At 36.8% G+C, this 16,968-nt stretch overlaps 1 protein-coding gene across 7 annotated transcripts in view; it reads right to left on the bottom strand.

Annotated features, from left to right (window-relative positions):
• Positions 1 to 16,968, bottom strand: part of Bltp1 (bridge-like lipid transfer protein family member 1) — a 210,274-nt gene that overhangs the window by 153,978 nt on the left and 39,328 nt on the right. For all 7 annotated transcript variants that reach the window (XM_055626230.1, XM_055626234.1, XM_055626233.1 and 4 more), the window contains exons 18-22: positions 16,325 to 16,503; positions 16,070 to 16,176; positions 14,938 to 15,146; positions 10,946 to 11,173; positions 10,084 to 10,221 (exon numbers count right to left, since the gene is read on the bottom strand). In XM_055626230.1, the coding sequence (XP_055482205.1) occupies positions 10,084 to 10,221; positions 10,946 to 11,173; positions 14,938 to 15,146; positions 16,070 to 16,176; positions 16,325 to 16,503 (861 nt within the window). The remainder of the gene's footprint in view (positions 1 to 10,083; positions 10,222 to 10,945; positions 11,174 to 14,937; positions 15,147 to 16,069; positions 16,177 to 16,324; positions 16,504 to 16,968) is intronic.

Genomic DNA, 16,968 nt, shown 5'->3' with positions numbered 1-16,968 from the left:
CAATAAAATTGAGCTGTATGGAAAGCACAATGTCAGAATTGACCCTGGGCTTTGTGTGTTAAGCTGATGTGGTACAACATATGAGGCCCACAAGAAAAGATACTGAATACTGAAAGGATGCAGATCTCAGACTGGTAACTGCTGGTAACATGACTGAACAAAAGTTAGAATTCTGACAGGGAATGTAAGAGGCCAATCTTGTGGGAGGCTAGTAATCATGCTATTAAAATACTAAAACAAAGAAGAAAACTGAGAAAAGACTACAAAATGAGAAAGATGGGGGAAAGAAAGGCGAACCAAGATTCACAGATTTTGAGAACTTTTTATGAATAAAAGTATAGTTTTATCTCATTGACTTACTACCAAAAGGAATGTATTTTAGAGAAATTAAGACATTTGGAATCATTTATAAGCCATATATACTAGGATAGTAAAAACAAAGTGGTCCTTGATATATTTCACAAAACATTTTTAAGAATATACACAGGCATGGAGAGGTATCCTAGCCCAAAGATAGAATGTTTGTTAGCATACATAAAGCACTGTGTTTGATAGCTACTAACACATACTAGCATACATGTACACATGCATGCACATACATACATGCACACACAAACACATGCATACAGTTGAGAAATGTCCTTAAACACGTGAATATTTTTCCATCTTCTCTATTATCAGTGTTCATTTATTGTTAGCTCCTAGAAGAACCTTGCAGTCTCCTGACACGCACTTTTAATCTTTTTGTTCCCACTCTACCAACAAAATAGACCTTTTAAAAATGTAAATATGATATTCTTATTTTTTAATTTTAATTTTACATTAATAACAGTTTATTAATTTTGTATCCCAGCTATAGCCCATTCCCACATCCCCTCCCAATCCCAACCTCCCTCCCTCCTCTCCAAGTCCAATGATAGAAGTGGTCCTCCTCCCATTCCATCTGAATCTAGCCTATCAGGACTCATCAGAACTGGCTGCATTGTTCTCCTCTGTGGCCTGCAAGGCTGCTCACCCCACAGGGGGAGGTGATCAAAGAGCCAGCCACTGAGTTCATGTCAGAGGCAGTCCCTGTTCCCATTACTAGGGAACCCACTTGAATACTGGGCTGCCATGGGCTACATCTGTGCAGGGGTTCTAGGTTATATACACGAACAGTTCTTGGTTGGAGTATCAGTCTCAGAAAAGACCCCTGGGCCCACATTTTTGGTTCTGTTGTTCTCCTTGTAGAGCTCCTGTCCTCTCCAGGTCTTACTATCTTCCCCTTCCTTCATAGGATTTCCTGCACTCTGCCCAAAGTCTGGCTATGAGTCTCAGCATCTGTTTTGATACACCGCCAGGTAGTCTTTCAGGGGCCCTCTGCGGTAGGCTCCTGTCTTGTTTCCTGTTTTTCTTTCTGAGTGAGGATTGATCATCTTAAACAGGGTTCTCCTTCTTGCTTAGCTTCTTTAGGTGTACAGATTTTAGTATGTTTATCCTATATTATAAGTCTAAAATTCACTTATAAGTGAATATACATTGTGTATGTCTTTCTGCTTCTGGGATTCCTCACTCAGGATGATCTTTTCTAGATCCATCCATTTGCCTGAAGATTTCATTATTTCCTTGTTTTGAATTGCTAAATAATAATCCATTGTGTAAATGTACGACAATTTCTGTATCCATTCCTCAGTAGAGGGGCATCTGGGTTGTTTCCAGGTCCTGGCTATTACAAATACAGCTGCTACAAACATGGTTGAGTAAATGTCCTTATTGTGTACTTGAGCTTCTTTTGTATATATGCCTAGGAGTGGTATATATCTTGAGGATGTGGTACTCCTAATTGTCTGGAAAGCGCCAGATTGATTTCCAACGTGGTTGAACAAGTTTACATTTCCATCAGCAATGGAGGAGGGTTCCCTTTCTCCACATCCTTTCCAGCATGCACTGTCACTTCAGTTTTTGATCTTAGCCATTCTGATGGGTGTAAGGTGAAATCTCAGGGTTGTTTTATTTTGCATTTCCCTGATGACTAAGGATGTTGAGCATTTCTTTAAATGTTTCTCTGCCATTTGATATTCCTCTATAGAGAATTCTCTTGTACCCCATTTTTTTAAATAGGATTACTTGTTTTGTTGCTTTTTAACTTTTTGAGTCCTTTATATATTCTGGATATTAGTCCTCTGTCAGATATAGGGTTGGTGAAGATCCTTTCCCAGTCTGTAGGCTGTCATTTTGTTCTGATAAAGAAAGTGTCTTTTGCTTTATAGAAGCTTTTCAGCTTCATGAGGTCCCATTTATTGCTTGTTGATCTTAGAGCCTGTGCTGTTGGTGTTCTGTTCAGGAAGTTGTCTCCTGTGCCAATGAGGTCAAGGCTCTTCCCCACTTTTTCTTCTAACAAATTTAGTGTGTCTGGTTTTATGTTGAGGTCTTTGATCCACTTGGACTTTAGTTTTTGTGCAGGGTGATAAATATGGATCTATTTGCATTTTTCTACATGTAGACATCCAGTTAGACCAGCAGCATTTGTTTAAGATATTGTTTTGTTTTGTTTTTTCCATTGTATAGTTTTGGCTTCTTTGTCAAAAAACAAGTATCTGTAGGTGTATAGGTTTATTTCTGGGTCTTCTATTTGATTCCAGTGATTCACCTGTCTGTTTCAATGCCAGTACCATGCAGTTTTTATATTCTTTCCTCCAGACCCTATTACATGCTACCAAAGCACTACATAGATCTCCTCTTAGTACCTTTTATAGTTGAAATTACTTATTTTCATTTCAATTTTCTCCCTATTTTTTTTCTTCAGTGAAATCATTTGTGTAAGGATTATTGCTGTTTTGCTCACCAAGAATCTCACTTTACCTAACAATGTAACATAAAAGTGGAAGTTACTAACTAGCTAGGCAGATTTCTTTTGTTATGGCCTTCAATATAATAATCAATATACATTAAGATAGTTCACAGATATTTAGTAAGCTATTATTACTATAGTCTTTCTTTTGGTATATGTATATAGGTCCTATGTCATGAAGTTAGTGTCCCTGCCTAGCAATATATTTATGAAAATGTACTTTTAAAAACATTTTTTAAAGATAAGGACTAAATCTGTAAGAGTTTTTTTTTCTAAAGGATATTTCAAATTTATAGCTTTAATAACTCTAGAAGCTCTTCTGCTACAATTTTAATTTTATAGTAACTGTATAACTTTTTATATAAAACTTTACCTATTCTCTATGTCTTAATTTGTTTTATCAGAACAAATCCAGAAAATAATCAATAAACGTGGTTTTGGAAAAAAACTTCAGAATTTTCAACTTATCTGACTGATCAAAATAAGTACTATATTTTGAATGTTATGCTTTGCATCATACTGTATCAAGTTGAATCCTAACTCCTAAAACAAAACAAAACAAAACAAAAAAAGGTCACAGCCCTGAAACCTATGAATATGACATTTTGAAAACACAACTTTTACGGGTATAATCACCTTAGGATGAGGTTGTGCTAAATTAGAATGGACCCTAATATGATCAGTGGTCATATAGGAAGAGAAAATTAGGACTAAAAGTACACAGGAAAGATGTCACTGAAATCTGAGGCAGTAATCTGAGCAGTGCATCTGCAAACTCAGAAATGTGAAGGACTACTGAAAATTCCCAGCAACTAAGAAGAGCCAGGAAGTGTCTTTGCCCAGGCTGCAGTGATAACAGCACTATGAACATCTTACTCTCTGTGTGCACCAGAACTGTCAGAGGACAAATGTTTGTTATTTTAGACAACCCAGTCTGTGTACTTTATTAGAACAGCTTTAGGCAACACAGATCAGAAATGACAATGAAGTTAAAAAGTCTGTTCTACACAGCAACCAATACTTCACTTCAGATCCTTTACTTTAAAGCATGGAGTTAAGAGTAATGCTACCAAGAGTAATAATGGCAGGCAGAATGGCTACTCAGTGACCTTTGGGAGGGGTCACATTGTGAAGCTTCCTATCACAAAAGCACAATAAAGCGTCTAGACAAATGAACAAAAGCTTTCCTACTCTAATAGAATGTAAGCAGGGTAATGTGAGCAATGTAAGCAAATTCCAGGAGTATGAAAACAGCACCCTTGTCTTTGGAAAGAAATATGAAATTCAAATAATCTAGAAAACAAAACACCAACAGGAATTTTATAAATGCCTTCGCATCTCCTTCCCATGAATTATTCTTCTAATTCTCAATTATATTTTAAAATTTCATCTCCCTATAAACTCGTATATATCTCAGTAATATGGGTTAATGTAATACTTCATAATGAGCTAAAAAAAATTTAAATCTAATAAAGCCTTTTGTGAATGAAAAAACTAGAAATTTATCTAAGATTCTTAGAATTCACTCATAAAAAAATTTCCCTTTATTAATATCCTCAAGGCAAAACAAATAAAACCAAGATGGCTTTCGTTTCCTTTTTCCTTTCCCCTTTCCTTTCCTTTCCTTTCCTTTCCTTTCCTTTCCTTTCCTTTCCTTTCCTTTCCTTTCCTTTCCTTTCCTTTCCTTTCCACAAACACATAACCCAGAGTACAAACCAACTGTAGCAACCCACTGATCACAGAAAAGAGGGTTAAAGTTCATTTCAAATTCTATGACAAGCTAAAGCTTTATGCAAATGAGGTTTCTATGATGACAGTTATGTCTCTTTTAGTGTTGTGAATCTACATGTGATAAAATGATGCTGAACTATGAACACACACTATACATATCAATGTACTGTCTGAAACTGAACCTTAATTACGTAAAATTCTTATACTATAAAAGAATTTGTGTGGAGGGGTATATGATGAGCCCCTCCCTAAAGAAGGAGGTGTTACTCCTAAAGATCTGTAATTATTTCAAACTGAAAGTTTAAAAAAGTGATGTGATCTGATAGACTAAGATCAGAAGGAAGGAGAGGAGGACCTCCCCTATCAGTGGACTTGGGGAGGGGCATGCATGAAGAGAAGGAGGGAGGATGGGACTGGGAGGGGAGGAGGGAGGGCCTTAAGGGGGGATACAAAGTGAATAAACTGTAATTAATAAAATAAATAAATTTTTAAAAAAGTAAAACACATTTTATGACAAAAATAAAAACACTGTCTAGCAGCTATTAAGTACTGATTTTTCAATAATTATGATCTCAGCTATATCAAATATACAAATACAATAAATAAAATACAAATAAGTGGAAACCTAGTGAGTGCAAAGGAAACTTCCTGGAATCTATGAGGGTGACAATAGTGAGGTTGTCTAGTACTGACGGACATGGCGTCTGAACTGGCCATCATTTGTAGTCAGGCAAGGCTTCCAGTGATGGGACTGGATTACATTCAGTTCAATTGTTGGCTAACACAGTCCCATGGAGATCCCTAAACAAACACAGGCTGATGCTAGGACAGAAGGTCACTCTCTGAAACCTGACAGCAGGGGCTTCATTGATGAAGAAAGCATCCACACAGTTTACTGAATATAGAGAAGTAGAGCTGGGGCAGGCTTCACTTCTATGTTCTGGTTTCTTTGGCACAAAAAGGGACTCTATATCCTATGGAAATAGAAACTTGGACATCAACTCAACTACAAAACCCTCTATCTACAATCTGTCCTGCCTGTAAGAGTGCTGGAGTAATGGTGGCACAGAACTTGGGGGAGAGGCCAACCAATGTTTGGTTTAACTTGAGGCCTATGCCATGAGGAAGAACTCGGGTCCTACACTGCCTTGATTGCTAGGACCCAGATACTATACACTGTATAGCTCAGAGACCTAGGGTATAACCAAGTACAACTGGTGGAAAAAAAATCAATGAAATGATTACTAATGATATTCTGGTCCAGTCGTCATCAGACAGGCTTCCTCCAGAAGCAGATGGGAGCAGGTACAGAGACTCACAGCCAGACATTGTGCAGACAGAAATTCTAAATTGAAAATCTCTTTTGGGTCTCTCCCCTTAGAGATAAGGAATCCTTCCTTGGAAGAGGCAGAGGAAAGATTGTAGGAATCAGAGTGGATGGAGGACACCAAATCAACTAAGGGCTCCCAGGCACTCCCAGAGATTGAACTGGCAAGCACAGGGGCTGTACCAGGTCGTGTGTGTGTGTGTGTGTGTGTGTGTGTGTGTGTGTGTGTGTGTATGTGTATGTGTGTGTCTGTATAATGGCTGTTAGGTTGGTGTTTGTATGGGACTCCTAACTATAGGAGCAAGCGTTTCTGATTCCTTTGCCTGCTCTTGGAAATTCTCTTCTTCCTTTTGGGTTTCCCTGTCCAGCTTCTATAGGATGAATTTTGCCCAGTCTTGCTCTATCTTGTAACATCCTATTTGGCTACTGTCTCTTGGAGGACCCACCTCTAGGTGAGGGGGACGGAGAGGACTGAGGGAGGGAAAACTGTGGTTGCAATGTATTGTATGAAAGAAGAATCTAATTTCAATAATATTTTTAAAAATAAAACAATTAAAATTAAAAACAAACCCAAAAAACTGATGAGTACTCCAAGATGGCGGCAACCAGTGCACACTGTTTCTGAAGGGCAGAGGATCCGAAACTCCAAACTGGTGAGTGAATGGGCAGCTGAAGCCAGAGCACTGACTTTGAAGCTTCCAGGCGAGAGGGGACAAGCTCTGAGCTTACCTCCTATGCCTGCAAGGGAGTTGGCTGGCTCTCTGCACTTCCAACAAAGGCCTGCTAATGAATGCCCGAGGGCCCTCTGAGCTTTCCCACAAGCCTGCCAGTGAGTGTTTCCACGAGAGAAGAGCCCCAGATCAGCGTACTTCTCCACTAGCAGCCAGACATCGGATCCCTCCCACACACACCCTTGCTGTAAGCAACACAGGGATCTCTGGATATTCGCAACACTGAAGCCCCTGTTCTGTGGGTCTCCCAGTGGAGTCCAGCCAAACAATTCCTGGAGGCAAGATGTATAGCCAAGACAGATCCGAGCTCTTGGAGCACAATACAGAGCCAAGCCTGTGAGCCACTGAGCCATTCCGGGAACCTGCAGGCACACTGCACCTGTGAACAGTGCCTGCACCGCAACCTGCGCCTGCGCTCCTCCCTGACACTTCACCCTTCCAGGCAGGCACATTTCCACACACACTCCCGCATTTGCACATTTGCGTCTGGAACCTTTCCTCCCTTAGCTGCATCTGCAACACCAACACCCACTCTCAAAGCGGTGAGCCGCTTTCATCTTCCTGTAGAATACTCCATACTCAGGAGAGAGATGGACCCAGTCTGCAGTACAGGCTCCAGGAATAAACAGCAAAGGCTACTGACTGTCAGAGGGCTAGAGGCCGGTGTGAAGAGGGCTAGAGGCCGGTGTGAAAACACATCCAACAAAAATCAGAACATCATGGCTTCACCAGCAACCCCAAAAATCAATGGATATTTTAATTCATCATAAACACAGGAAAATGATATTAAATCTATGCTTATCAAGTTATTAGAAGCACATAAAGAGGAAACAAAAAAAAAAACTCTCAAAGAAATACAGGCAAAGATAGCCACACAAATAGAGGTAAATAAAAGGGAAATGAATAAAAAAATAGAGGCCATCATGAAAAGACAGGAATCCACATTCAAACAGATGAAGGAAATGAACAAGACATGAAAACAGAATAAGAATAATTAAAGAAAACACAAACAGGGAAACCATGGAGCTGGAGTATTTAGAGAAGAGATCAGGAACCATGAAGGTAAGCATTACCAGCAGAATGCAAGAGATGGAAGACAGAATCCCAGGAGCTGAAGATACAATTGTAGAAATCAATACATCTCTCAAAGAAAGTAAAGGGCTGGAAAAACGATTTTTAAGCAAATGGACCCAGAAAAAAAGCTGTAGTAGCTATCTTAATATCTAATAAAATAGATGTTCAGCCAAAATTAATCCGACAAGATGAGGAGGGAAACTTCATTCTCATCAAAGAAAAAATCCACCAAGAGGACATTACAATCCTGAACATCTATCCTCCAAATACAAGAGCCCCTGCATTCAAAAATGAAACATTATTAAAACTTAAATCACACATCGATCCCATCATCTTAACCGTGGGAGATTTCAACATTCAACTCTCACCAAGGGACAGATCATTGAGACAGGAGCTAAAAGGGGAAATAATGACACTTACAAATGTCCTAACTCAAATGGACCTAATAAATATCTATAGAACTTTTCACGCAAACTCAAAAGAGTATACCTTCTCAACACCCCAAAGAATCATCTCCAAAATTGACACATTGTCAGCAACAAAGCAAACCTCAACAGATACAAGAAGACTTAAATAGTCCCCTGCATCCTATCAGGCTGCCATTGCCTAAAACTAGACCTCAAGAACAACAGAAATAACAAAAAGCCTACACATGCATGGAAACTAAACAACTTTCTACTCAATGACAGCTGGATCTAGAAGAAATAAAAAAAAAGAATTAAAGACTTCTTAAAATTCAATAAAAATGAAGGCACAACTTACCCAAACTTATGGGACACAGTGAAAGCAGTGCTAAGAGGAAAGTTCACAGCACTAAGTGCCTTCAAGGAGGACAATGCAATCAGTGCTGATAAGACCTGATAGGCTAGGGTAAGATTGAGGGGAAGGAGACAGGAGTTCCCCATGGAGAGCAACAGAACCAAGAAATCTGGGCCCAGGGGTCTTTCCCACAAGGACCATGCATGGAGATAAACTAGAACCCCGGCTCAGATGTTGTCCATGGCTCCTCAGTGTCTAAATGGGCTCCCTAGTAAGGGGAATTGGGACTGTCTCTGACATGAGACTCAGTGGCTAGCTTTTTGAACACCTCCTCCTGAGGAGGGTGCAGCCCTATCAGGCAACAGAGGAAGACAATGCAGCCAGTCCTGAAGAAACCTAATAGGCTAGGGTCAGATGGAAGGGGAGGAGGACCTGCCCTATCAGTGGACTTAGAGAGGGGCATGAGAGGAGGTGAAGGAGGGAAGGTGGGATTGGGAGGGAATGAGAAAAGGGGCTACAGCTGGAATATGAAGTGAATAAACTATAATTAATAGTTAAAAAAAAACATTAAAAAAAGGAGACGAAGACCTCCCCTATTAGTGGAGTAGGAGAGAGGCACAGGGAAAGAAGAGGGAGGGAGGGAGGGTGGGACTGAGAGAAGATGAGGAAAGGGGCCACAGCCTGAATATAAATTGAATAAATTGTGATAAATGATAGTAATAAAAAAGAAAAATAAATAAAATAAAATACATTTTAAAAGAAAGAAAGAAAGAAAATCATTAAAACAACCATTAGCCATGGTTGTTGGCTCATGCCTAGAATCCCAGCTGAGAGAATCAAGCTGAGAGGCAGATTACAAGTTCAGAGCAAACCTGAAAATTTATTAGCGAGACACTAGTTCAAAAAAATAAAAAGCCTACAAATAAAAATATCATCAGCTGTGGTTCAAACAAAATGTGAAAATTGCTATTCTTTTTTAAATAAAGTGATAAGTTACTCATAATTCATTGCAAGGGATCATCTATGCATGGATTGGAGATGTGCCTTTTTATTTTTACTTATATGCATTTTTTGCCTTACATTAGATTCCATTTACATTTTGACAGAGCATACTGATATAGTAAGAAGTACCAATAAAAGCTATTTGACATTTAAAAAATAAATATAGGGACAATCTATCCAGGATTAAAATAAATCCTCATTTGGTTAGTGTCACTAGTTCTCTTCCAAAAGAGTCTGAAAAGGTATGGTGAAGAAATTTTCAAGATATTGTGTAAGTATATTTGGTGAATAAGAATTAAATCATTGATCATGTGTGTTTTATGGTACTGGTTAATAGAAATCATTTCCTGTCTATAAACATCAGAAAGTCATGAACTATTTCATTCCATTTCTAAAAGCAAAAAAAGTAAAACGTAATTAGGATCACATAAATAACAACTAATACAAAGGAAAAAAAAGATTAACTCTACAAAAACTATCGTATGTCTACATACTTATAAAACATCGCTACAGTGAAATTAAAAATCTAAATTTAAAAAGAACCATATATGGAAGCTAATACTGTTTTGATCCTGTGAGTATTAATTATAAATGTCTTTATTCTTTGTCATATGTCACTTAAACATTACCTGATAATTATCACTGACAAACACATTCAGGGGTGACAGGACAAGCTGCAGCATGGTCTCCCTGAATCCTTTTTTCATTTCAAAACACAGTCTTTCCAAGAATGCTGTTGGACACTCAGGACCATCAGTAGTTCCATGCTAGAGTTAAACAAAACATCACCATCAAAACACAAAGTCAGAAATAATATTTGTCATGATTAAGATTTTGATTCTTCAAAGGGAATACCAGTGCATACTGACCAAACTAATTATTGTGTCCCCTTTTTAACAACATAAAAAGTCGTGGTGACTTCCGCTGTGCAATGGTGGAGTCGATCTGACTCCACAATACAATGTTCCAGGGTCACCTCTTCCTGGAGGGATCTGAAGGCCCTGGCTTCTTGCGAAAATATGCCAGGCCAGGTCAGCCTCAACAGGCTCAACAAGCTTCACATGAAGCACACCAAACTAAATCCAAACCTTCAACACAATTCAACCTCCAAGGTCAAGCCTGGACAGTTTTTTGTGGGGGGAGGGAGAGAAGATGCGTGCTATGCAGCAAGAATGCACCAAACTGGTTTGTGGCCTCATGATAAAAGCTAAGAAAATGGGAAGTTCTAGAACAGCCACTAGGTTACTGTATCATATCAAAATGTTCCTAAAGTTACACAGCACAAGGAATGAGCTTAAATGAAAACAACTAAAAGAAGTAAAGTCCTTGATGACCAAAGTTATATAATGAAGAAAAATTTAGAGAGATAACTTCAGAAGCTCTTGAATTTAAGTTTTTCTTACATGGGTATACCAAAACACAAATATACAGCTTTCTGTGCTAGACAGATATCACAATATATACCAGATCATTTTGATATTACACACTTACCACAGGAAGACGCCCATGAACTTTATACAAATTAACAAGTACAGTAATATCCCAGGGACGCAAGGAAAGTGGATGAACTGATTTAGCTGAACTTTCATTTTCCTTTTTGTCATTGTCCATTGCAACAGCAGTCCACCCAGAACTAGAGGATGTTGACAGTGACAAAACAGGGCTTGAAATGACCTCTTCAAAATCCATATACATGTCATCTTCTCCAAAGTAGTTTTCCTGTAAATATTTTAAACAATGTTTCATCAATAAGAGACACGCCTGTCAGCCCCACATTTATACACTCTGCTTCTCTCTAAACTGCTATATTTAATTAAAAGTATCAGGTCTACTTACAGCATATGAGAAAGTGTATTTCTCTTAGTAAGTAAATATTATGCACTAAAATATCCAAAACAATAAAGCTCCTAGACAATTTACAAAACATTTGGTGCTCAAAGATATCTCTGAAGGTATGAAGGGCTCAATGGTTTTCGATCTCTGCTTCTCAGAGTTATGAGACAATGCCAGGGAAATGTTTTGAGCAAAGCAGGCCCAATCACTGAAAATTAATTTGGCTAAGTACAATTATCTAAATATATAATTATACATTTCAGTTGGAATTTTTTCAGAAATATCAAAAGTCTCTAATATCCAGCTTGTATTATTAATGAAATAAAATCATAATTTACTAACAATTATCAAATTTCTTTTTACATGGTTCATTGATTTTTATTTTATATACAAGTGTTTAAAGTACTGTTATTCTGATTTCCTTCCATTTGCAAATAAAATATACTGTTTTAAGAAACAAATTTAGTTTAGTTATTAGATGAATTCAGATTTGAAAACACTTTTCAGTGCAACAAGAACTTTTGATACCACATATATTATATCAAAATATAAAGTATCAACAGGACAAATTTCAAAGTAGAAGTTATAAAATATGAATTTACGCAATATGCCAATTTTCTGTGTTTTTGTTTATTTTAGTCATATGTAAATAGTATTGCTGAGGTAGCACATAACGAAAAACTATAGGGACAAGGAAAGGAAAAGAAGCCCATCATCCTGAAGACTGGCTGAAACCTCTCACCAGCTGAGAGTCAAGAATGCCAGGACAACTATCATTTGCTATGAAGCTTATAGAAATATTTCAAATAACAATGTTAAAATAGCAGCACACTATGCTTGAGGGCTAAGTATACTGCCTTACTCACTTCCCATGTGCAAACCTGCAATTTTTTAACCATTTCACAGCCAAGATTATAAACGTCCTTCATGGTTTTGTTGTTTTTAATTTTTGTCACCTATGATTTTATCTTATCAGCTGAAATCAGATCTAGCATCAGAAGTTTCCATCATAGCCTCACTGGTGTTCCTTAGTAGCTCCTTACGATGTAATTTTGGAAGCTACCTGTGATGGTGAACCCTTATTTCACCTTGATGAGATTTATAAATAACATGGAAATATACACCTTTGGGTCATCTATGAGGCAATTTCCAGGAAGTGTAACTTGGCACAAAAGATCCTGAATGTGGGTGACAGCACCCTACGGGCATCCAAGAATACCAACATTCATATCTTTGCTTCCTGACTAGATGTAATGTGTCAAAGGAAACTGTGGACTGTGCAGCTACTTTCTTAGGCATGACAAAGAGAAGCACTCATGAAACAGTGCTGGGATGACCTACAGAACCAAATAGGCACGATTCAGCTCATAGCTATGCCTGTGGTAATGGTAATAAGGCTACTAACATTCGATGGTGGAAGGGTAGCGGTTGTTACGAGACCCTCACCTAAGATCCTGCTCCAGATGCATGTAGCTCTGCAGGGTGCTACAGGATAGAGGACAGGGAAGGGTGACTAAGGGCGTGAATCTTTACTGGTGCAGCCTTTCATAATTGAAAATGCTAGAGGCTAGTTCCCCAAGCTTCTATTAAGTAACCCCAGTAAGCCCACCGGTTCACCAAGCCAGAGCTCAATTTAATCTTTTCTTTGGTCTGTTGGTGCCCTCTGTATCTTATCTTCTTATATCATGTCTTCTCGGGAAAAGTCATATAAGAAATTTCCATTTGACCAAGTATTCAATAATCAAACTTCTACAGTTGTAAAACTGACAAAGGAGGAAAAAGGCACTATAAAATTGGACCCACAACAACATTCTGCCACAGGAACTCTACTGCTACTGAAGAGAATCTTTCTTTAATCAAATACAGTTTACATCTAACAGAAAATTAAACAGGGAGCAGGTAGCAAAACAAGGTTCCAAACTGCTGAGAAAAAGCAGTTTCATAGAGTTCATATAACTGATATTAGAAAGCTGCTTTAATGATAAGCTAGACTGTTAAGTTACACAATCAAATCTGACAGGTTATTTTTATAAATAATTAATAAATTAGTAAGACTTGATGATGACTTGGAGAAGGCATTTTTAAAATGTGACCTGAATATAAAGAGTAAAAATATCTCTAGAAAACTGAGTCCTAAAATATTTTTCCAGAAACAGTCCCTGGAATATGTGAATAATCAAGCCACAGGCATTAACCTAGAAGTGCTATGCTACTATGCAGTTAAACAACATCAGTGAAAAAGTTATGCCAAAAGGAAGAAGCCCTGGATTTATTCTTCATTTCAAAACATGGTGCACATACACTTAAAACTTATTAATTTGTGTTACTCAGAGATAAATTAGTTTCCATTTGTAAAATATAGCTTAAAAGAAGTCTTAGCTAATTATGCTCAAATATGAAGTGGTACATCTGTTATATTAGTTATAATGTATTAGAATCTGTCTGTGGATCTGTCCGCCTCAGTTTATTCCTTTATCATATATCCATCAGGCAACTATTACTAAGTGGACGTCTACATGTAAAAGAACGCACATATATCTGTATCTATCACCTTGCACAAAGCTCAACCACAAATAAATTAAAGACCTCAACATAAGGCCATATACCTGGAATCTAACAGAAAAGACACTGGGGTATAGGAATGAACTCACTAACACAGGAAAAGACTTTCTGAGCAGGACACTGATAGCACTGATAGTACAGGCACTAAGACGAATTACAAAATGGGACCAAATAAAACTGAACAGCTTATCTATGCAAAGGTCACAATCACTCAGACAAAGCAGCAGGTTACAGAATGGAATAAGGTCTTTACACCTCATCCCACTGAGGCTTAGTATTTAGATTTAAGGAAAAAAAAAAAAAAAAAACAACAACAGTAAAGCTGTAAATCCTAATTTAAAAATAGGGTACATAACAGAAAGTTCTCAAAGGATGAAACATAAATGACTGAGAAACACTTTTAACGTCATTAAAACTATTTGAGATTTCATCTTCCCCCATACAGAATGACCAAGATCAATTAAACAAATGACAGCTTAGGTTGGTGAGGCTGTGAGATAAGGACACTCATCCATTACCAGTTGAAGTGAAACTTGTAGAGGCACTGAGGAAATCAGCATGGAGTAAGAAAAAGATCTACCTCACAATCCAACTATACTACTCTTGGGCATATTCCTAAAGGGCACAACAATCGACTACAGAGATACGTGTTCATTCATGGTCACTGTTGCTCTATTAATAATAGCTAAAAATTGGAAGTGCCTCTATATTCATAAAATGTTGAGTGAATTTTTTAAATGTGATAAATTTACACAACAGAAAGAGTATTCAGCTGTGTTTCATATATTTTTGCTTTTTTGTTGTTGTTACAAGTTTTGCTCATTTGTTTGATTATTTGTTTTTAGAAAAAGAAAAATATAAAGTTGGATTTGGAGGGAGGGGAGAAGGCTAGGAGGAGTTAAGGGAAGGGAAAACATGAAAAAAAGTTTTCAATAACAATATCTGTTCATGGTGTGAGTGGAGTCCAGTTACATACATAATACCTCAACAACTATTTAAATCATCCAACTCGCTACTTCTTATGGCCATAATTTCTATTATCCCTGCTTACATATTTTTAAAAATATATGTTTTTCTTAAAATAATACCTTTATACACAAAAAGGCATTTAACAGAGGTCCATAGAGTGTTATTTGTGAATCTGGGGACAATTCCATCTCTACATGAAGCTTATCAGGTGGAAGTTCTGAGGGATCAACAGGAGGTCGTGGTGAGGTAGATGGAGAAGAAACAACTCTCTCTGATGTTTTCTGGGCTGGCCTTAATACAGATAGCATTGTTTCTTCCATTTCTGACACTGGAATAAATTGATAGAGGTGAAAAGATTGGTATGCAAGAAAAAAAAATGACTTTTAAGAAGTTCAAGGAAGTTATATGAAATTTCACTATGCCTATATAAAATTAAATAATAATAATATAGTATCTGTAATATTTGACAATAACAAACCTGAAAGAGCAATAAAGAAGAAAGCAAAGAATTTCACTGACATATAAAGAGAAACGCATATATGAGAATTCAGGAAAAGAAACAATGAAAAGTTCCTATTGCATGTAACACTGTAAACTCCTCGAGTAGAAATTCAGGTTACAATAGGCAACAACCACATCTACACATTAAATTAAAAGTTGCTTTCACATAACAGCCATTTAAATATGTATGACGTTACTAAATACAGTTAAGTATGAATAACTATAACATAGTTATAGTTGAAATATAGTTTGGAATATAACATTGGAAAATACAAAGATAAAATCACCTAACTCTTGAATTCTTTTTCTGCACTCAGGTAAGCAGCAAATTATCTTTGATAATCTATAAATTACATGATAGTTGTGGAAGTGCATTAAAAAGTAACATTTCATTCAATAAGGTGCCATAAATACACCATCTAACACATTATATATTGTAGTCCAGCTTTGCTGCTTTTACTTTGGTAAACCTTGGAGAAAATATATCTCTTTAACTCTAAAATAAGCATACTTATATTACCTATTACAGAGTGCTAATAGGAATTAAATGAGACAATATAAATAAGAAAACTGCTTAATTCAGAATGAAAGCTTAATAAAAATTATTTAAAATTATTTCAAAATATTTAAAGGATACAAGTTCATAGGTATTTGAGAATACATACTTGTCAATTATTATCTTTTGTATCTTCAATAAGTATCATTAAAATAGCAGCTGTTCAAAACTTGAATGATATTCAAAATACTTACATGACTGTTTAAGCTGTTCATCTGCTTTTTGTGGATAAATTGGATGCCAGGTATAATCAATGGTAAGCATGACACTTGGGACAGTCCAGCATTCAACCCAACCAGCCCTTCCAAATATAAACAACAACAAAAATCTGTTCAGACACTTAATCTTTAGTTGTATAAAAACACTAGTTGCAGATAAAGCTTATTATTTGAAATGAATTTCTCTACCTATAAGCACAAAATTCTCAGATCACTACGTTATACCCTTACTTTTCCTGAGTAATGTTGCGCCATTTTGGTTTAACGGTTTTCTGGCCACTCTGACACTCAGCAGGAATACCAGTTTCAGGAACCATTTTATTTGGGTGACAATTCTTTACCAACATAAATAATGAATATTTACTAGGGTGGCAATCTGGTAGAAATAAATGAAGATCAACATCTTCTCCCTAAAAAATAATTTATGATAAAAATCAGTACATAAATGTTAGCACACTATTCACACTAAAGCCTATCTATACAATCTCGAAAACAAACTGAAAATTAAATGATGAATTTTAAATAGCATATTTGACACTGAAAAGTCAGATAAATAACTGGAGTAAGATTTTACAATTACTAAAAATTAAATTCTTACAGAAAAATACAGAACAGATACTATAGAAAGCAATGCATAGTTTCCAAAAAAATAATGACTATTTTTGATAACTGTTCATGGATATTACACGATACTCAATTAAGAAAATGAAAAGTTCTCTAATGTAGGACCAGGTAGAATGTGGTTTATAATTTCTTAACTTTTAAAACAGTTTAACCACTGGAACTTGTTTGGGTTTCACTTTTTCTTATGGCTCCTCTATTGTCCCATTTCAATGCCTAGTTTCTGAGCAGATAACATAGTAGCAGAGGGTGAT

The sequence above is a fragment of the Psammomys obesus genome, unplaced genomic scaffold, assembly GCF_907164565.1.
Source record: "Psammomys obesus unplaced genomic scaffold, mPsaObe1.curated_primary_1811, whole genome shotgun sequence".
NCBI classification, from domain to species: Eukaryota; Metazoa; Chordata; class Mammalia; order Rodentia; family Muridae; genus Psammomys; species Psammomys obesus.
This window is presented reverse-complemented; position numbering and strand designations above follow the sequence as displayed.